This window comes from Bombina bombina, chromosome 1 (genome assembly GCF_027579735.1).
Source record: "Bombina bombina isolate aBomBom1 chromosome 1, aBomBom1.pri, whole genome shotgun sequence".
In the NCBI taxonomy this organism is placed as follows: Eukaryota; Metazoa; Chordata; class Amphibia; order Anura; family Bombinatoridae; genus Bombina; species Bombina bombina.
In genome coordinates this window covers 603,039,641-603,062,358 of record NC_069499.1, presented here as the reverse complement: position 1 = coordinate 603,062,358, position 22,718 = coordinate 603,039,641, and the positions used below count along the sequence as shown (strand labels likewise).

Here is a 22,718-nt window from a genome sequence, read left to right as displayed (position 1 = left end):
TCAGAAGCAGCTCGCTCGTATATATAAACACATATGTGTGTATTTGTATATGTGCATGCACAGTATATATCTGTATGTATCCCCATGCAACACCTTTTCATATACAATATTCCTTTAAATCAATGTTGACAGCATTTTTAATTATTTTACAAGTATAAACAGTTTAGGTAGTTTTGTTCTTCACTCATTAAAAATGCTATAAGGACTAGGGAAATCGAATGAAGGGTAAAAAGAAACTTGGAAGAGGGTGGCAGGAATGTTATAGAGGAGGCATGAAGGTAGGTGATGAAGTCTGAAAATAGAGATTCTAATGAGGCTAGAAAACTAAAGGAGCTTTTAAGGATGCAGTGGACAGAACCATGTAATGTGACAGATGTGTCTGAAAGAGGGGTGTATAATGAGGCTGGGTGTTGACTGAAGGAATGAAGAGTGACTGAAGTGACTTTGTAGAGGTTAAAAAGGGACACTGTAAGGAGGGTGGCAGGGAGGGAGATACTGGAAAGAGGGTGAAATAGGAGGTTGAGAGGTATGTTGCTGGGTAAATTAGGAGGAATGAAGCTGCATAAAGAAGACTTACTAGGATGTCCGGCCTGGAGAGCAAAAATAAAAACTGGTAAGAGACTAAATGCATATTGTCATAAGTGAGTGAGACCTGCAATGAATGCTGAACAGAGAATAGAGATATGTGTGACCTGCAAGTAGAAGATCTGTCCATGTTTAACTCTGTCTCTAATAGATAGAAGAGGCAGATCCATCACTAATTTACAATTTAAAAATAAGCAGTGTTTTTAGGAATATAATTTAAAAAAACAAAATTTATGCTTACCTGATAAATGTCTTTCTTTCTGGATATGAAGAGTCCACAACGTCATTCAATTACTAGTGGGAATATGACTCCTAGCCAGCAGGAGGAGGCAAAGAGCACCACAGCAAAGCTGTTAAGTGTCACTCCCCTAACCATAATCCACAGTAATTCGACCGAAGGGAAATAGAATTTCACAAAGGTGTAGCGGTGCCTGAGGTTTAGTAAAAAATAACAGTCTTAATAAAGGGTGGGGTTGTGGACTCTCCATATCTGGGAAAAAAGATTTTTTTCAGGTAAGCATAAATTTTGTTTTTTTTTCCTAAGATATAGAGAGTCCACAACACCATTCAATTACTAGTGGGAACCAATACCCAAGCTAGAGGACACAGAATGAACAGGGAGGGAAAACAAGACAAGCAGACCTAAACAGAAGGCACCACTGCTTGAAGAACCTTTCTCCCAAAAGATGCCTCAGCCGAGGCAAAAGTATCAAATTTGGAAAATTTGGAAAAACTATGCAGAGAGGACCAAGTTGCAGCCTTGCAAATCTGTTCCACAAAAGCTTCATTTTTGAAAACCCAAGAAGAGGAGACAGCCCTAGTGGAATGAGCTGTAATTCTCTCAGGAAGCTGCTGACCAGCAGTTTTATAAACAAAACAAATCATACTTCTCAACCAGAGGGAAAGAGAAGTAGAAGTAGCCTTTTGACCCTTACGCTTTCCTGAGAAATAAATAAATAGGGCAGAAGACTGGCGTAAATCCTTAGTCGCCTGTAGGTAGAATTTTACAGCACCCACAACATCCAAGTTGTGCAACAGATGTTCTTTATGAGAAGAAGGATTGGGACAAAGAGAAGGAACAACAATTTCCTGATTATTATTTCTATCCAAAGCCACCTTAGGAAGAAACCCCAATTTAGTACAAAGAACCGCCTTATCTGCATGAAAGATAAAGTAAGGCAAATCACACTACAAAGCCAAGAGTTCCGAAACTCTCAGAGCAGAAGGGATAGCAATAAGAAACAAAACCTTCCAAGATAACAACTTAATATCTACAGAATGCATTGGCTCAAACAGAGCCTGCTGCAAAACTTTGAGATCAAGATTAAGGCTCCAAGGAAGAGCAACAGGTGTAAACACAGGCCTGATTCTGACCAGGGCCTGACAAAAAGATTGTACATCTGGCACATCCGCCAGAAGCTTGTGTAACAAAATAGATTATGCAGAAATCTAACCTTTTTTAGAGAGCTGACAACCCTTTCTCTAGACCTTCCTGGAGAAAAGACAAAATTCTAGAAACCCTGACCCTACTCCAAGAGTAGCCCTTAGATTCACACCAATAAAGGTATTTACGCCATACCTTATGTTATATTTTTCGAGTAACAGGCTTGCGAGCCTGGATCATGGTCTCAATGACCGACTCAGAAAATCCACGCTTAGACAGAACTAAGCGTTCAATATCCAAGCAGTCAGCTTCAGAGAAACGAGATTTGGATGGAGGAATGGACCCTAATTAAGAAGGTCCTTCCTCATTGGCAACCTCCAAGGCGACCGAAATTACATCTTCACTATGTCTGCATACTAGATCCTGCGAGGCCATGCAGGAGCTATTAGAATAACCAATGCTCTCTCTTGTTTGATATGAGCAATAACTCGTGGAAGGAGTGCAAACAGAGGAAACAGGTATGCTAGACCGAAATCCCAAGGAACCGCCAGAGCATCTATAAGAGCGGCCTGAGGATCTCTTGACCTTGAACCATACCTTGGAAGCTTGGCGTTCTGCCGAGACGCCATCAGATCCAACTCCGGCACCCCCCCATTTAAAGGTTTACCAGGAGAACACCTCCAGATGGAGAGCACACTCCCCAGGATGAGATGTCTGTCTGCTCAGAAAATCTGCTTCCCAGTTATCCACTCCAGGAATGTGGATGGCAGATAGACAACAATTGTGAGCTTCCGCCCACTGAATAATCTGTGCCACCTCCTTCATGGCTAAGGAACTCTGAGTTCCTCCCTAGTGGTTGATGTAAGCCACTGAGGTGATGTTGTCCGACTGAAACCTGATAAACCGGGCTAAAGACAATCGAGGCCAAGCCATAGGAGCATTGTAAATCACTCTCAACTCCAAGATGTTTATGTGGAGAGCAGACTCCTTCCGCGTCCATAGTCCCTGTGCCTTTAACGAGTTCCAGACTGCTCCCTAGCCTAGCAGGCTGGCGTCCATGGTCACAATCACTCAGGAAGGTCTCCGGAAGCATGTGCTCTGAGACAGATGGTCCTGAGAAAGCCACCACGGGAGAGAGTCTATTGTCGACTGGTCTAGATCTATCCTCTGAGACTGATCCGAATGGTCTCCATTCCATTGTCGGAGCATGCATAATTTCAAAACTCTCAAATCAAGCAAAGGGAATGATGTCCATGGAAGCGACCATCAGACCAATTACCTCCATACATTGAGCCACTGATGGCCAAACAGTAGACTGAAGAGAGAGACAAGAGGAGATAATTTGGGATTTTCTGACCTCCTTCAGAGGATTTTTCATAGATAGGGAATCTATTATGGTCCCTAAGAAAATCACCCTTGTAGCTGGAACAAGGGAACTCTTTTCCAGATTCACTTTCCAACCATGGGAACGTAGAAAATACAACAAGATCTCTGTATGAGAGTTTGCTTGTTGAAAAGATGGCGCCTGAACCAATATGTCATCCAGGTATGGCACCACTGCAATTCCCCGAGACCTGATCACTGCCAAGAGAGCCCCCAGAACCTTTGAAGAAATTCTGGGAGCTGTGGCAAGTCCAAACGGAAGAGCCACAAACTGAAAGTGTTTGTCTGTGAATGGGAACATAAAGATATGCTTCCTTCAGGTCTATGGTCATCATGTACTGACTTTCTTGGACCAAAGGAAGAATGGAACGAATGGTTTCCATTTTGAAGGACGGTACCCTGAGAAACTTGTTAAGGCACTTTAGGTCTAAAAGTTGCCTCTTTTTTGGGAACCACGAACAGATTGGAATAGAATCCTAGACCCTGTTCCCTTACTGCAACTGGAACAATCATTCCCAAGGAGGAAAGGTCCTGAACGCAGTTCAAGAATGCGTCTCTTTTTACCTGGTCTGCAGATAATCTTGAGAAGTGGAATCTGCCCCTGGGAGGGAAAGTTTTGAATTCTATTTTGTAACCCTGAGATACTATGTCCACAGCACAAGGATCTGGGACATCTCATCAGCACGCTTGACCAAACAGGAAAGTCTGCCCCCACTTGACCAGCCAGACCAGGGGAGCGGACCCTTCATGCTGACTTAGACTCAGCTGAGGGTTTCTTTGATTGCTTCCCCTTATTCCAAGACTGATTGGGCTTCCAAGAAGACTTGGACTGCTCCTGCTTGAAAGAGGGAGAGGAAGACTTCTGACCTTTGAAGTTACGAAAGACTTACTTTGACGTCCTTTTGAGTCTGTTCTTCTTGTCCCTCGGTAGAAATGACCCTTTTCCACCTATAATATAAGAAATTATTTCTGCTAGACCAGACCGTACAAGGTCTTACCCTTGTAAGGAAGCCTATCACACCTTACAAATTCAATCAGAATAAATTTACACAAAACCTGTTTATAGTAGGAATTGATACTCAGGTATAAGAATGTCTCAGGTTCCTTAACTACAAGCAACTGGAAGGTTGCAGGTAAAGAATCTGAGTTTAATATATGCCAATTACATTAGTGGTAGACAGACACTGAAGTCTGTAACACTGTGCAGAGGCGTGGAGGAAACGGTAGAAATCACAGGCAATAAATGAGAGGAGTTACTGCAGTTTAAATATGAGAGTAGTATTTACAGTGTTCATGAACAGAAATAAATGTCAGCAATTTGTAAGTATACGACCTGAGGATGGTGATAGGATTAAACGTCAACTGTTAGATGTATATGCAGCTTAGGTTACCCCTGCTCTGAGAATGTGTGAGAGCGGGTACGATTGCGGCCATAGCTGATGACGTGGCAGCGTGTGCTGACAGCCTGTGTGAGCAGGAAGGCAGAGAGAGCTGACAGGTTGTGCACGCAGAGTGGAAGCGTGTTAGGAGTTGCGCAAGGGCTTGCGAGGAGTGAAGTCTGGAGAAGCAGCAGACTTCCTGTAAGGTGAGAACCGGATTGGTTCACTGAGACTCTGAGACGTCAGAGACAGGAAGAATAATCCAGCAAAGTGTCAATGAAACTGTGGGGTTTTATAGGCAGGCAAGAGGAAATTTAAAGGAACAGCAACAGGAGGCAGATAGGATCTGACACAGCCCCCCCAAAAAGGAATGCACCACGAGTGTTCATGGAGCAGGCCTATCAGGGTTTCTACGGTGGAACAAGGACACACATCTAGGAGCAGATACAGAAGTAGCTGGTTCCCAAGAGTCCTCAGAATGATCGAAGCCCTTCCAATGAATGAGATATTCAAGAAGACCCTTTCTGCGTCTGGAATCAACAATAGAGTGTACCTCGTATTCCTGGTCCTGAGCGACGTTGTGAGAGACCAAATCGGGGGTCAAGTTGTGAATAAGACAGGGTTTCACTAAGGACACGTGAAAAGTGGGATGAATCTTGTAGACATCAGGTAGTTGAAGAGTAATAGTCGTAGGATGTTTAATGTCGACGATCGGGAAAGGACCAATGAAAAGCTTACTTAACTTCCTAGATGGAGTACGCAGCCTTAGATTCTTAGTAGAGAGCCATACATGTTGACCAATTTGGTAAGTTGGTTGGGGTGTATGACGCAAATCATAATACTTCTTATGTGATGCTTGTGCGGATTGAATATTACGATGAGCAACGGTGAAGGTGTGAGAGATATCGTTTACAGCATCATTTACCCTCGGGTTCGAGGAGGGACTGTAGGGTAGGTAGGAAATCCGTGGATGTATTCCATAATTGAGGAAAAACGGGCTGAATGAGGTGGATGAGTTAGTGGAATTATTATAAGCAAATTCTGCCAAAGCTAGATGTTTCGCCCAAGTGTCCTGTTGGTTAGAGCAGAAACAGCAGAGGTACTGCTCCAACCACTGATTAGTTCGCTCTGCTTGCCCGTTAGACTGGGGGTGATAAGATGTTGTGAGTTTCTGAGTAATTTGCAGAGTTTGGCAGAGAGTCTTCCAGAAACGGGACGTAAATTGTGAACCCCTATCAGTTAAAATCACTGTAGGGAGTCCGTGTAAGCGGACTACTTCCTTAATGAACATATCGCAGGTCTCTTGAGCAGTGGGTAAACCAACTGCAGGGACAAAATGTGCCATTTTCGTAAACAGGTCTACTATTACAAGTACTGAAGTGTAACAATTGGAGGGTGGTAGGTCGACAATGTAATCCATTGCAATATGAGACCAAGGAGTTTCTGGAACCGGATAAGATTGGAGCAACCCTATTGGAAATTGGTGACTTGGTTTTGAAGTTGCACAGGTGGTACATTGGGTGATGAAATTTTGAACTGATGTGGTCATAGCTGGCCACCAATAGTGACGGCGAAGCAAATCCAATGTTTTGCTAAAACCTAAATGTCCGGATAGAGGAGAGGTATGACAGGAGTGAAGGAGTTCAGTCCTACAAGTAGGAGGTATATATAATAAGTTATTGTAATAGTACAACCCGTTCTGTTTTGTATGAAGAAGTTGAAGCGGTTTGGAAGGATCATTTATTTGAGAGTTTTGGAAATCGGGATGAGAGGTTATAAGTAACCCTAGAATTTTGGATTTTGGAATAATGGTAGATGGTGCTTCCTGAGTGAGTGGTCTGGAGTCCCTTCTGGAGAGAGCATCAGCCTTACCATTACGAGTACCTGGACGATAAGTGATGATAAAGTCGAATCGTGAAAAGTAGAGATTCCAGTGAAGTTGTCTGGCTGACAAGGTTCTATTTTGCTGTAGGTACTGCAAGTTTTTATTATCCGTTATTACTATAATAGGACATGTAGCACCCTCAAGTAGATGTCTCCACTGCTCAAATGCAATCTTGATCGCCAGTAATTCTCTTTCCCCAACAGGGTAATTGCGTTCAGCAGACGTAAGTAATCTGGACAGGTAAGCAACCGGATGCATTTTATCAGTAAGAATCGTTTTTTGCGACAAGATTGCCCCCAGAGCATAATCCGAAAGCATCCACCTCGACTACAAACTGTCTATTTGTGTCTGGGAACTGCAGTATGGGAGCTGTAGTGAAGTCTTTTTTTAATTTTTGGAAGACCTGTTCACATTCATCTGTCCATTTAAAGGGCTTTCCCAGTTTAGTCAAGTCAGTGAGAGGTCTGGCTGTGTCTGCAAAGTTACAAATAAACTTACGGTAAAAATTGGCGAATCCAAGAAACCGTTGTACCTGTTTCTTGGTATTAGGAGTTGGCCATTGGGTTATTGCATGGATTTTTGAATCATCCATCATAATTCCAGAGTTAGATATGACATATCCCAAAAAAGTGACCTTAGAACTATGGAACTCACATTTTTCTACCTTGGCATATAATTTATGTTCTCTTAAGCGTGCTAAAACAGTCCTGACATGGGTGATATGTTGTTGTTCAGTGTCTGAATAAATGAGTATATCGTCTAAGTATACAACTACAAAATTATCTAGAATGTCACGGAAAATGTCGTTAATAAAGCATTGAAATGTTGCTGGAGCATTACAAAGGCCGAATGGCATGACAGTGTATTCGTAATGGCCATACCGGGTTCTAAAAGCCGTCAACCATTCGTCTCCAGCCCTCATTCGTATGAGGTTGTAAGCACCCCTGAGATCCAATTTTGTAAAGATCTTGGCAGTGCGTAGCCTCTCTATAAGTTCAGGTATAAGTGGAAGTGGATAACGGTTTTTCTTTGTTCTTTTGTTTAGCTCTCTATAATCTATTATAGGCCTGAGTGTCTGATCTTTATTTTTAACAAAAAAAATACCAGCCCCAGCTGGGGAGGTTGATGGTCGTATAAAACCTCTGGCTAAATTCTCTTGTAGGTATAACTTCAAATGATCTAATTCAGGTTTAGACAATGGGTATATGTGACCTACAGGAATAGTTGCACCAGGAAGGAGGTCAATGGGGCAGTCGTATGGCCTGTGTGGCGGAAGAACCTGTGCCTCAGTTTTATTAAATACATCTTGGAAGTCTTGATATACAGTAGGTATGTTTTCAGTAGTGGTAAGTAAAATGTTGTCAAGTGGATAACAAGTTTCTGTTCAAGATGTGGAAGATAAATTTACAGTCGAGTGTTGCCAGTCAAAATCAGGTTTGTGTAGTTGCAACCATGATAAGCCGAGAATGATAGGATATAGTGGGCTAGGAATTATGTCAAAACTAATTACTTCTCTGTGACGTGAATTAATACAGAGTAGTAAGGGTATAGTCTCATGAGTTATAGGACCTGTAGAGAGAGATGATCCATCAACTAAATTAATTGAGACGGAAACCTGCTTTGCTAGGAAGGGAATTTTATTTAATTTTACAAATTCAGAATCAATGTAGCTTGCTGAAGCCCCAGTATCGATTAACGCCTCGACTTCAATGTGATGGAGATCCCACTGTAATATAAGTGGCAAAGTAATATGAGTATTAGATTTTTTGTTTAATGATAGGCTAAGAGAATTAGAGATTGTCTTACCAAGTTTTGTCTTTTTCAAAAGAGGGCAGGTGTTCACATCATGCTCTGGGGATGCACAGTACATGCACAATCTTAAAGCACGCCTTCTACTTTTCTCTTCAGTAGAGAGTGGACCGCGCATAAACCCAATCTCCATAGGTGTTTCTGATTCCTTAGGAGTGAGAGCAGTGGGTGTGTACTTTTTGTACGTTGATGAGGTACCAGATCTCTCAAGTTTGCATTCACGCAGACGTCTGTCTATAGTAGTACAAAGACTACAGAGATCCTCCAACCTGGTTGGTACTCCAGTGCGGGATAACTCATCCTTTATTTCCTCGTTGAGACCAATTCTAAATTGGTGTCTTAGTGAAGCCTCATTCCATTTGGATTCAATGGCATATATTTTGAATTGAGAAATATAATTCTCCACAGGCTGTCTGCCTTGTTTTAGGCCCCTAAGTGATGTTTCGGCGGATTCCTGCTTAAAAGGATCATCGTACAAAGAAGAAAATGCCTTTAGAAAATCTTGTAGTGAATCTAATATAGGGCTCTGACTTTCAAATAAACTATCAGCCCAAATTCGGGGCTCAGCCCTTAAATAAGAAATAATGGTTAGAACCTTTAACCGGTCAGTGTTATAAGTTTTAGGTTTGAGTTCAAACAGAAGTAAACAGGCATTTCTGAATTCTTTGAAATTAGCCCTGTTACCACTGAATTTATCTGGCGAGGAAACCTGTGGTTCTGGTTGTGTGGTTTTAACAGCATACATCTCTCTCACACAGTCTTTTAACACCTGGGTTTCACTTTGTAATTCCCTGACTGATTGAGTCACATTATCCATACGCTGTGTGAGCACTGATAATTGATTTGATATCTCAGACATATCCATAACTGTAACACCAGTAATTAAATCTTTAGGCTGGATTATTATATCACACCTTACAAATTCAATCAGAATAAATTTACACAAAACCTGTTTATAGTAGGAATTGATACTCAGGTATAAGAATGTCTCAGGTTCCTTAACTACAAGCAACTGGAAGGTTGCAGGTAAAGAATCTGAGTTTAATATATGCCAATTACATTAGTGGTAGACAGACACTGAAGTCTGTGACACTGTGCAGAGGCGTGGAGGAAACGGTAGAAATCACAGGCAATAAATGAGAGGAGTTACTGCAGTTTAAATATGAGAGTAGTATTTACAGCGTTCATGAACAGAAATAAATGTCAGCAATTTGTAAGTATACGACCTGAGGATGGTGATAGGATTAACCGTCAACTGTTAGATGTATATGCAGCTTAGGTTACCCCTGCTCTGAGGATGTGTGAGAGCGGGTACGATTGCGGCCATAGCTGATGACGTGGCAGCGTGTGCTGACAGCCTGTGTGAGCAGGAAGGCAGAGAGAGCTGACAGGTTGTGCACGCAGAGTGGAAGCGTGTTAGGAGTTGCGCAAGGGCTTGCGAGGAGTGAAGTCTGGAGAAGCAGCAGACTTCCTGTAAGGTGAGAACCGGATTGGTTCACTGAGACTCTGAGACGTCAGAGACAGGAAGAATAATCCAGCAAAGTGTCAATGAAACTGTGGGGTTTTATAGGCAGGCAAGAGGAAATTTAAAGGAACAGCAACAGGAGGCAGATAGGATCTGACAAAGCCCCAGAAGCTTGGACATAGAAGCAACATCAGCTGACCAAGATTTTAGCCACAATGCCCTATGGGTTAGGACAGAGAAGCCAGACATCTTGGCTCCCAGTCTAATAACTTGCATGTTAGCATCAGAAATAAAGGAATTGGCTAGTTTGAGAGCCTTAATCCTATCTTGTATCTCCTCCAACAGAGTCTCTACTAAAATTGATTCAGACAAGGCTTCACACCAATAAGATGCCACACTTGCTACTGTGGCAATATAAACTGCAGGCTGAGGTGCCTTACCTTAACACTTAGACACAATTTGGCTGCCAGAAGTCTCTAAAACGATCATATAGTATATCGACACTGAAGAGACTGAAATTTAATGACGCCACTCCGCTCCATGAATATCCAACAGCAGAGAGAAGTCACTTGACCAGCAGAGAAAGGAAACTACGTAGGAAGTAAAAGGTGTGCGTTTCCCTCTGCCTACAACACCGGAGCTTAATTTACAGAAACGCTCAAGCAGTCTGTCAGTTAGCCTGTTCTAGCTAAGAAACCAAAGAAAACCAACTGCCAAATTTTAAGTTTATACATAAATCCCTGTATAAAACATAAGCAACACACATACTGATAAAGTATTTTAACAAAATTAGCCCAAAGAGGAAAAACGTCCCAATAAAGGGAAGATTATCCCTTAGTCTCAACATACATAATGTGCCTGCCCACTGCCAAAGAAAATCCTGTATGAAGGATTTTAAAAATGTCTCCATCTACTGCATATGACATTCTTCTGAAATTTAAGCCTCCAAGACCTAGAAAACAAAAGCACTTACCTATAGTCTAGCTGTCCGACAGGAAGACAGTTTACAAGGCGTGAAAGGATACTTACTCCTTACAGTGACCTGTAGAAAAAGAAAGAACAGAGTAACCAATTCTGGCTTTCTGTACCATGGGCAGCAATGTGTTAGGAAACAAAGCAAGGACTAGCCCTCAACTTCCTAACTGCTTTAAAGCCACCAGTACTCTACTGAAGAGATTGACGTGGACTCAGCTAAACCCAAATCCTTGCTTGCTGGGAAAAGTACCCGAAAAGGAATTAATTTCTTCAGACACCAAACTTCACTTCCTCCATTGACAGAGGCGAAGGAGAATGACAGGGATTATGGGTAGGGGAGTGACACTTAACAGCTTTGCTTTGGTGCTCTTTGCCTCCTCCTGCTGGCCAGGAGTGATGGTCCCACTAGTAATTGAATGACGTTGTGGACCCTCCATATCTTAGGAAAAAATCTACTATTTTAATATGTATTGTATGCAATGTGTCTTGTGGCATTAGCAACTTATATAATGGATAATGCAGTTTAAAGCAAATATTAAAGCAATTTAAACAGTACTATCAACAATTTGTTTTACATTCACTTCAGATCTAAGGGTTTAAAACTGTGAGGACAGCTAAGCAGAAAAAGAGGGTTACAGTTTTAAGTAAAGTTTCTGCACTTAAACATTTAATTATACACTTGCTTAGTTTATTTAGTGTTTTTGTGCCGCCCTCAACAATGTTAGTTCATCTTTTTAGTATGTTTCTCACAGCTGGAGGCCAGGGAATCAAGTAGGGGTCAGGACACCCAACAGATCACTAAGGATTATTGATCTGTAATAAAATTAATAAATAAAATGTTTGGAGAGCATATGAGTCGAATCTTGAGGAATTTGATAGAGGTGGGTGTAATGGATGTTTATGAGAGGATATAAATAGTTGGGAGTGAATTTAACAGGAGATTAATCCAGAATGCTATCGAGAGATTGATGCTGACAGAGTCAGTAAAAATAAACACTATTATTTACTGGATATTGGAGTGGCTAGCATGTTGGCAATGGAAGCCAGGGGAAGAGTTACAAAAAAGTCAGGGGTAGCAGATTAGGAAGCCACACAGGAAGTTGTAGGTGACTGGGGAAGCTTGGAGCAGGATTACAAGCAGTTTGGCAATAAATTCACATGAACCTGTAAGGTAAATGTGATCATCTGAAATTGAAAAAGGGTGACTTATGGTGGTTTCTGAACAGACAAGGCTGGGAGAAATGTTAATAAGGATAATAAGTAAATCTCAATATATCCTTACATGGCATTTAAGGAGGAGATTGACATAGGAAAATGGGAGAAGGGTGCCCTAAGATGAGTAGATACTAATGTTATGGAGAGTAGTACAGGAGGTCTTGAAATGACTTGGTGGAATTTGAACAAGGTGTGAATAACAGAAATCTATGAGGAGAAATTAAAACAAGGGTGTGGGCGTATACGAGATGGAGGTGAAAGTGGACACTAAAAGAAGGACAACAGGTAGGCAATAAGAGCAGCTGTGAGAAACAGCTGGAGTTAATCAACTGTGGAGACTGGCAAGAGGGTAACAACAAGGGCTTGAAGTTGGACAACAGAAGAGGGTGAAAGAGGCATGGGCATTTGAAAGGTTTAAAGATGTCTAGAAGGATACTGACAAAGAAGGTTTAGGTTTTAAATTAAACCTGCTTTTTCTAGAAGAGAGGTCCATTTCATTTTTTCAATTCACTTAAATATTCTACTGAACTGTAAATATCTTTATGTCCAGTTAATATGCTGCTTTAACCCACTCTTGCATGCAGCAAGTAAGCTAAGACCAGGTTATTAATCCTATTCTGCCTGCATGAATGGCTCTGGTTCCAGCATATCAACTACTCAAAACCTTTCAGGTTGTCCCTTACTGTTAGGGGGATTTACTAAGCTTAGGCACATTAACCCGTTAGTTGATGGAATGGGATAGATCAGGAGCAGGGCATGTCACAGTGGGACTGGTAATGATATACAGAAAGCTACCTTTACCTTGCAGTTCTCTATTCTGTCCTTTTTTTTGAGTGTTCATTATCATTGTCATAGCAACAGCCAGACACACCAATTAATAAAATAATTAATATTGTTAATTATTACTCAGCCACCTGACTAATGTAAGTATTCCATCATAGAAAGTAATGTACTTCAGTCATAATCACATACTTGAGGTGGTATATCCCTCATTACAAATGACTGAAATTCAAATTAGTGTCAGGATTCCATCCCAGGGAAGGGAGTCACTTATTTAGAGGACAGTGTGGCTAATTAGGGGTTGGCACTATTTAGAGAACATATGTGGTTGCACTAGTATCAGAATCACATACCAGAGGTAGCTGTGCAAATGTTACGATCTAACTTAGGAGTCTCTGAACTCAGATCATTATCCTACCCAAAAACGTGCTGTGCTAGAAAATTTCTTTCTGGAGCATGCTTCACTAATTCACTGAATTTCACTTAAGATCTCACCCAAATGATTGCAACCTCCAGCTGGCTATATCAATCTTAGGATCTCACCATAATGCTTGCTTGTATCATGACCCCACCCAAACAAAGAATCTAAATAAGTTTCAGGATTCCATCCACATCCTTCTCTGCGAGTGTCAGGATCTGCTCCAGTGAAAAATGAACTCATTTCAAGATCCCAACTCCCAGTTGTGCCAAATCTTAAATTTTGGGATCTTTATACATTGCTGCTCTTATTTGCTTCACTTTTTCTATTTGCTTATCAGAGTCTTGATAGAACGAGAGAAAGTGCTGACTGCAGTTGCTACTGTAGCTGACTGCTTGGCCAGCTGTCCCACCACAGTCCGGCTCTGTCCTAGTGTCCGAGCACTGGACTCTTCTGCTGCCCTTAGAAGAAAGGTATAATTTCTTACTACCTCCTCCACTTTCACCAGTAGTTCCTGCCTCTGACTTTCTGACCTAATCAGGAACACCAGCTTAACAAAGGCCTCAATTAGACCACACAGAACCTGAAAACTGAAGGTAATAGCAGTCAGCATATGGTCTGGGCTTTTGTCCACCCCAGCTACCCTCCTACAGGAGGCCCTGAACTCTTTAAAACGCAAAGTTAACTCTTGCTTATGTTTTGACAGCTGCACTGTGTCTGGCTTTGGTTCTCCAGCTTCTGCACTGACCAGACACTGGCGTAAGACAGTGAGCAGTTCACTGGTGTCAAGCTGCACTGACAGGAAGCCATCAGGAATTGAGTAGGAGCGTCCACGTAAAGCATTTACCTTGGCTAAACTGCCCTCAAAGGTTGAGGTCCGAAGATCAATCTCTTGTGTCTGGTTCTCCTCTGGGCTGCTGCACACAGTAGCATCCAGCACTTGAAGGGTCCTACTTACTACTGGAGTAGCTTCTGTATTTAGCCTCATCCCGGGCAAGATCTGCATGGGGATTGAGTAGGATAGTTCATCCCTCTCACTCCCATCTTCAGTTGATGAGCACCTCCTGCAGTTGAAACAGTGACGAATGGAGCAACACTTATCTCCTACAATTTCTACCTCCTCCTCAGGAAATTTGGTTTTATTAGAGAATGATTCTTCCTGTCGAGGAAGGACAACTGGACACTTCTTGTCTTCCCTACTTCCCTGGTTCTCTGACATTCTATTTTTTACTGCAGTTGGCTCACATTTCTTGGCTGGAGGGACACTAGGAGGCACATCATTCTTTTCTCCATCACTGATACTGTATCTACGAGCCAACTTTGTGTACAGAGCAGTACTCTCTGCCTGTGTGGCACTGGTGGTAATACATGAAGTTATCTTCTCTGAGCCCCGAGACTCCAAACTAGATGAGCGGACAAGTCTAGGGCGTTCCCCTCTCACCAGAGGTTTGGTTCTGGCCTCAGGCTCAAGAGGAGGGTTTGGAGGAATTCGTATACCTCTTATGATGCGTTTGCAGTCACAGCTCCGCCGCTGCTCACGAGACATTCCAGGCACTTTTTGAACAGGGCTGCTACGAACCTGACAGGAACAGCGGCCAGGAACCAGTGGATGAACAATCTCCTTGCGCTGAGCTCCTAACTTGCTTTGGGGCTTTAGCAGTTCTTCCAGGAACTCCATTTCATATTGTTTGACCTTTTGTAGCTGTGCCTGACGTTCATCAGTTTCCCGCCTCATGCGTGTTGGGAATGTAGCAGAAAAGAGGTTTCGAAGTCTAAAAGGTGCCCGGGCCCTGGGCTTAGCAGGAGCATCACAGTCATGTAATTGTATCTGAGCAGTTACCTTCTCTGTGTCCTTTGCAGCTGAAGCTGGAGTCATGTCTGGCTTAACATTGACTTTGGTGCTTTCTGAGGTGAGCGGGATGTTACTTGACACAGTGGGCATCTCATTGGCCTTGGAGTTCTTCTCAGGTGGCTCTGGTTGTATTGTGGTTAGGCTTTGTATGTTAGTGGAAACAGAATGAGATTTTGGCAATTCCTTCTCCACTTTGCCACAGTTCAGCAGTTGTTCTTCCTTATTCCTAGCAGAACATGCTTTGGCATGGAGCCTTTCATCATCTGTTGGTGATAAATGAAGAACATCATTGCCAGATCTTCTAGTCTCATCATAATTATTAGTAGGTGGGTTCCCCTGAGGCAGACGGCAGCCACATGGACTTCCAGGGGTCTTTAAAGTTTCTCCAGCCTCCTGCTCTTTCTTGGGTGGAGCACCAGCCTTAGTCATCTTGACAGTGGAAGGAGACAAGTGTAGTGATGGAGAGCCTTGTGTAGAAATCTGTGAAGGTCTGGGACTCTTCTTTACTGGGTTAGGTGATGTTTTAGGGGTAACCAGTATGGCAGCTACAGTTGTTTCCTTCTTCAATTGGGCAGGAGATGTTAGCTTTGAATTTCCGTTATTTAGCACAGGGCGTGGAATAAAGGGTAATACTGTTGGCTCCTGTTTGGGTGACATTCCTTCTGGACTCTGTTTTATAAGGCCAGGTTTAAGCTTTGGACTATTCTCTCTACAGCTCACTGAGTAAGGAGAGGTTAAGATTGCCTGGGCAGCACAAGTCTGGATCCGGAAAGGTAAATCCTTCCTAGAGAGTAGATTTTCCTTGTTGAGATGGTGAGCCAGAAAGTAGGCTGTGTTGTGATGCTGCTTCATGGCTGTCATCATCTCTGATACATCCGTCAGTTCTGAGGAATTTGTTTCATGTCCAGAATCCAGAGAAGACTCAGGAGTAATGGCAGCAAGGACAATGAGGCCTAAGATAAATTGGAAAGGGTCAGTGATTAATTTCAAAGTGACACATAGCCATGGGAAATATATAGCTACCCACCTAGGGCTAGATTACCATTGGAGCGGTATTTTTGAAAAGTTGAAAAGTAAAAAGTTTTCACCCGACGTGCGCAAAAACCCAACCTTTGAATACATCATCAGTGTTAACGTATCCCCCCCCCCATAGATTTCAATAGAGTGCAAAAAGTGGGGGGGAAACAAACACCCAGGCGCGAGCGCAAACCAGATCGCGTTTAACCAGGTGCACTAACCCAAAATAAAATATTAATATTACACATTATAATGTTCTTCACATAGCATAATATGTTCTATTTATTCCTAAATACACATTTCTATATATATATGATTTTTTTTGGTACAATATACATTTATATATATATATATATATATATATATATATATAAAATTATATATAGGTACAGATATATATAAAATACTTAGAACATATTCCCCTATGTGAAGAAAATTGTAATGCAAAATATTTACAGTAAATACATAGTTAAACACTTTTGTTAAATTTGAATATTACATAAATATAATTTTTCATGTTTTCAGCTACTTTAAGGGATACTGAACCCAATTTTTTTTCTTTTGTGATTCAGATAGAGCATGTAATTTTAAGCAACTTTCTAATTTACTCCTATTATCAATTTTCTTCATTCTCTTGCTATCTTTATTTGAAAAAGAAGGCATCTAAGCTTTTTTTTTGGTTCAGAACTCTGGATAGCACTTTTTTTATTGGTGGATGAATTTATCCACCAATCAGCAAGGACAACCCAGGTTGTTCACCAAAAATGGGCCAGCATCTAAACTTACATTCTTGCATTTCAAATAAATATACCAAGAGAATAAAGAAAATTTGATAATAGGAGTAAATTAGAAAGTTTCTTAAAATGTCATGCTCTATCTGAATCACAAAAGAAAAAAATTGGGTTCAGTGTCCCTTTAACTGCAAAGGACTCTAAAGCACTTATATATGTATACATATGTATTTATATGTGTATGTATTTCTGTAAATACATACATACACATATAAATACATATGTACACAGACATAGTTAGACAACTGTATGTATGTATCTCTATGTTAAAGCCCTTTGCAGCCTTTTTTTTACACCTGAGACCTAGTATCTTTGAGCCCTTATAACTTTTTTATGCAATTTTGTTTGACAATTTTTATCAGACAGTTTTATTGTGAGTGTAACTGTCTATTTAAATGTAATTTTGTGATTTGTGCAACTTTTTTTAACTCACATAACAGTTAACCAGAGCTCCGAAGTGACACTTTCCCGACGCCAGTTAAATTAAACTAGTTTACTTTCCATCAGTAATACGTGCGCTACTTCCGATGCTCTCGCAGTAAGCGCACCCTCGTAATCTAGCCCCATATGTGGCATTATGCATGAGCTATCCAACATGAAGTCTATACTAGTCTTGCAAAGTAACATTGTGACATGAAAATGTGACACCTATAAAACATAACGGCCTGGATTACAAATGAAGCGCAAAAAATTAGTACTATTGTGTATTAACATTGTTTGAGCTCAGCCCTTAGACAATAATCTAGAGCAGTGTTTCTCAACCACGGTTCTCATGTACCCCCAACAGGCCAGGTTTTCAGTATAGCTGAACTAGAGCATAGGTGAAATAATCAGCTGATGGATGAGAGCAGGTTACTAACCATGGTTACTGATCAGCTGATGATTTCACCTGTGCTCTAGGTCAGCTATAATGAAACCCTGGCTTGTTGGGGTACTTGAGTACCGCAATTGAGAAGCACTGGTCTAAAGCAAAATGAAATCTAAATGTTGGATAGTGCGCTAAATCCCCAACATTATACACTTCTATTGGGGCGAGCAGTAAAATTGATGTTGCATACTGATTGAGTACTAAGCCAAGGGTGTGTTCAGCCAATCGTGATGTGTTATACTATTAATAGTAATGGTATACTTCAGTTCTTAAAAAACTTAAAAATATTAAAATATTCAGATATCGGTTTGTCAAACAAATTCCAAGCATGGCCATGTGTAGCAACATTCATCTTTTTTCGGTGCGAGATATATTAGTGTAAAAGTGCAATACACAATTCTGGATTAGCACAAATCTTTGTGTATTGCACTTTATCACTAACATATCCGACAGACGAAACTAGCCAAATGCTGCTACCTGCGACCATATTTGTAATTTGTTTGATAAACGAATGTCCGAGGAACACAGTTGTCCATTCAAAGTATAGGGCGTACTTAAAAAGATGCTTTTGTTAAACTGTTTAATCACCGCACTTGTAATACCAGATTGTGTGATATTCTTTGTGTGAAAAAGATAACACTTCCTGCACTAATGATTGCGCTCTACTTGTATTCTAGCCCAATGTCTTTCCCTCTTCCCACAGCATTATGCAAAGACAAAGCAATGGTTGTTTGAGAGATGGATTTACTTACAATATGCCATCATGAAGCAATTACAGGATATGACGTGAAAGGTGAGAGCTATGGGCAAGAGCATAGATTCCAATCCAGCTGATGTGCTTACCTGAGCTGCTATTGTGGTCCTGTAAGCCGCTGGAGGGGGGAGGTAAGTTCTTATACTACATAAATTACTGATTGGTTAGAGGGGGGAGGTGGAAAAGGTGAGGGGGTATCCCTACACTACAGATCAACACCTTGGGTTGTCTATGTTAAAGGACAAAATTTATGCTTACCTGATAAATTAATTTCTTTCATGGTGGCTAGAGTCCACAAGTCCATTACTCCTGGGATTCAACTCCTGGCCACTAGGAGGAGGCAAAGATCCCCAAAACTGCAAGAGTACTCAATTCCTCCCACTTCTTTGGTAAGCCAGTTTTATGTATAGCCAAGCAAGGAGAAGTAGTAAGGTAGGAAAAGACAGTGCAGGGGGAATAAGGTGCAAAACTAGAACTGCTACCCAAGAAAAATTTGCTAAATTTAATGAATTGGGTGGTTCTCGTGGACTCTCACGAACATGAAGGAAAATCATTTATCAGGTAAGTAAGTAAGTGATGAGAGTATATGGGCCGATTTATCAAGTTCTGTCTGACATGATACGCTGTCGGCATTTAACATTGCACAAGCAGTTCTGGTGAACTGCTTGTGCAATGCCGCCCCCTGCAGATTTGCGGCCAAGAGCCGCTAGCAGGTGGTGTCAGTCAACCTGATCGGATAGGATTGGGCGGATTGCAGACCGCAGCCTCAGAAGCAGCGGGCCAGTTAAGGGACAGCAGTCTTAAGACCGCTGCTTCATAACTGCTGTTTCCGGCAAGCCTGAAGGCTCGCGAGGAAACAGGGGCATCACCGGCCATTCAACCCTTGATAAATCGGCCCCTATGAGTCCATTACTCCTGGAAAATAATAACCAAGCTGCTTAGTCCACAAGTAATTTTGGTTGGGATATAAACATTTATTTAAAAAGAGAGGTATGTCATTACCAGACACAGCTTCCTGGAGGACTTTCCTACCAAAAATCGCTTTAAAAGAAGCAAACACATCAAAGCAGTAGAAGTTACTAAACGTATGTAAGGATGATCGTGTTGCTCCCTTGCAGAAGCAGAATTTTTAAATGCTCATTAAAATTTAAACTGATCTGGCAGAATGAACAGTAATGAAATAAAAGTTAGAACCAAGAAGTTAAAGTAATAGCTGAGGTCTTTGCATGGACCCAATAAAAAAAAAAAAAAAAAAAAATACGTAAAAAAATGTGCAGAAGCCTTTCCTTATAATTTTGATTAATAGAACAAAGAGAGGGAACTATAAATTCCCTAATGAAGTTGACCAAAGAAACAAATTTTTGGCAAAAACAAATAAATGTAGTTCTTAAAACAGCCTTATCTTGATGGAAAAAAATAGATAAACAAAAACCTTCCATGCAGAAGTTGAATGTCGATAGAGTGCATAGGTTCAAACAGAGAAATTCATAGGCCAGTAAACCAATTAAAGATCCAAGGGAGAGAGAGTAGCTCAAAACTGGTCTAAACCTGAATTAAGTTTGAACAAAACTCTGAACATCAGGAGGTTTAGCAGAACCGAAAAAGCCAAAATTTTGACTTTAAACAGGCTAAAAGATAAGCCCTTGCCTGAACCCTCTATAAAGAATGTAAATTAAGAAAACTCTGCTTTCCACCCAAGAAAGAAATACTTTTAAATACTTAGAAACTGATCTTCCTGGAGACAGAATTCCTGACCTAGAAAAAATAATTACAAAAGCATCAGAGAAAACTCACTGTTTCCAAATGATGTGTTCAATCTTAAAACCCTCAACTCAAGATCGAGATGATGAAATGGACCTTGAAGTAGAAGGTCATGACTTAAAAAAGAAACTTTGGAGGAAAGCTGGGTAATTGCTCTAAGTCGGCGAATCAAGTTCTGCAAAGTCAAGCTGGAGTTATCAGAATTACTGATGATAGCTCATACTTAACTTGATGAATCATTTATCGAAATAGAACAGTAAGAGGGAAAATGCATGGTAGACAAAAGACAAGGGGCTGCTAGATCATCCACAAGTATGCTTGTGAATCTTTAAATCGTTAAAAAAAACTGAAAAGCTTGTTTAAACGAGAAGCCATAATCATTATCACAGTGAGACCCCCACTTCTTGACTGCCTGAGTGAAGACATCTAAATGAAGCAACCATTCCCCAGAATGGAGAAATTGACGACTGAGAAAATCCTTTACCCAAATGTTAATAACTGGAATATGGATCGCAGAAATGACACAGAAATTGCTTTTTGCCCATTTTAGAATTTGAGAAAACCTCCTTCATTGCCAGAGAACTGCGTATTCTCCCCTGATGAAAGATATATGCCACACAGTGACATTGTCTAATTAAATACTCAGATAATTCTCCATTTTGAGAAGAGGCCAACTCTGAAGAGCCATGAAGATTGCTCAGAGTTCCAATATATTTATTGGTAACCTTGCCTCCAGAGGAGAATAAACTCCTTGTGCTCCTCTGGACCCCCATACTGTGCCCCATCCTGAGAGACCTGCGTCTGACCGTAGGATTTGCAATTAAAAGAAGCTTTGCACAAGTTGTCTGTAACTTTAGCTTCCTCTGATCTGTTAAGGATAGCCTCATCACTAATTATGTAGCCTGAACCAATATATCATTCAGGTATGGAACTACTGAAATACCCTGAGCTATAATTACAGACAATAGGTTTCCCAGAATCTATTTGAAAATTCTGGAAGCTGCAGCCAGAACAAAATGGTAAAGGCACAACATGAAAATGATTACCCGGAAAGTGTAATCTGATTGTTTCCATCTATAAACTATAACTATAAAGAGGTTTGAATAAAAACCCTGGCCTTGTTCCGACATCAGGACTGGAAGGATTACACTTATGACCACATAGAAAAAAAAACTTGTACCTTTACTGAGATCTATAGGATGTGAGGAAGAGACCTTCCCCTGAAAGGCCCTGAACTGAAACCTATTCCGTATCCATGGGAAACAATGTTCAATACCCAGGGATCTAAAAAAGATTGAAACCAGGCCTTCTAAAAAAGGAGTAATCAGGGGGCGTGTCTGGGCATCGCCCATCTTTGGACACAAATCTGAGGCTGCTGAGGTGAACAAGCTAATCTGCAGATTTTCTTGAAGATCCCACAGCACCCTCACTTATTTATGCTTTAGATATGGTCTGTAACACTTGCTGAACTGATGTGAGGTATGCCGTGCTTATGATCCCTCATGTTTAGATCGTCGAAACATAAGGCGGCGGGTACTCCGGGTACTACAGTCGGTATAAGACTTACTACCATACCAAATACCTTTATCTAAGTGATATGCTTGAGAAGACTTCAAAATATAGATTATATTATGGAGACTATGCCCAGAGATCTGCTACTCGCGCTGTCAGACCTATTAGACAACCATACAGTTATGCTCACAGTGGAGATCAGGCTGGCATTCACTATTCCCTATAAAAAAGAGTATATCACTAAACTTTACACTTGCCCAGATGTTCCGGTACAGTGCGATGTGCAGGAGAAACTGAGCCGGGAGCAGGTGGTCTTCCAAGACTTTAACGAACCCAGCCCTGAATCCTTCTCACTAAAATAGCTGTTTGTCGGCGCTAATCTTGCTGAGTACATCACATCGACAGAGGGTTCCCACGAGTTAAGAAGGAAAAGCAAACTTGTGGAACACCCTAGTAAGAGAATTGACTACAATCCCCATGTGTCTGCTATCACACAACAACCTCAGTATTTTCAACCGCAAAACGGCAGCTACTCCACGGCTAACACTTATGCTGTTCACAGGCAGATATAGCATCACTCAATGTTGATGGAATGAATACCATTGTGGGACCCTGGTGGCTTTATCCTGCTGATCACTCTGAAGCTATATAATTTATCAAGCAGACCGGAGCGAGCTAAAGAAGGTACTTAGTGCTTTGACCTCTTCATTGAGACTATTTATTCTTCTGAACTGCCTCGTGTTGTATCTACATGTCAAAAACATGTTCATGTTATCACATTAGTGTGGGAACTGCCTATAGATACTATTAAACTAAGTACTATTGGAAGACAATATGTAGACATGTTAGTGATTCGAAATATGCTCTATCCCTATCTCTACGATG

The 22,718-nt window shown here is 41.2% G+C and overlaps 1 protein-coding gene across 1 annotated transcript in view; it reads right to left on the bottom strand.

The window, feature by feature from the left end:
* Nucleotides 1-13,603: 13,603 nt before the first annotated feature.
* Nucleotides 13,604-22,718, bottom strand: part of FRMPD3 (FERM and PDZ domain containing 3) — a 204,232-nt gene continuing 195,117 nt past the window's right edge. The window contains exon 14 of the mRNA XM_053713630.1: nucleotides 13,604-16,083. Within this exon, the coding sequence (XP_053569605.1) occupies nucleotides 13,604-16,083 (2,480 nt within the window). The remainder of the gene's footprint in view (nucleotides 16,084-22,718) is intronic.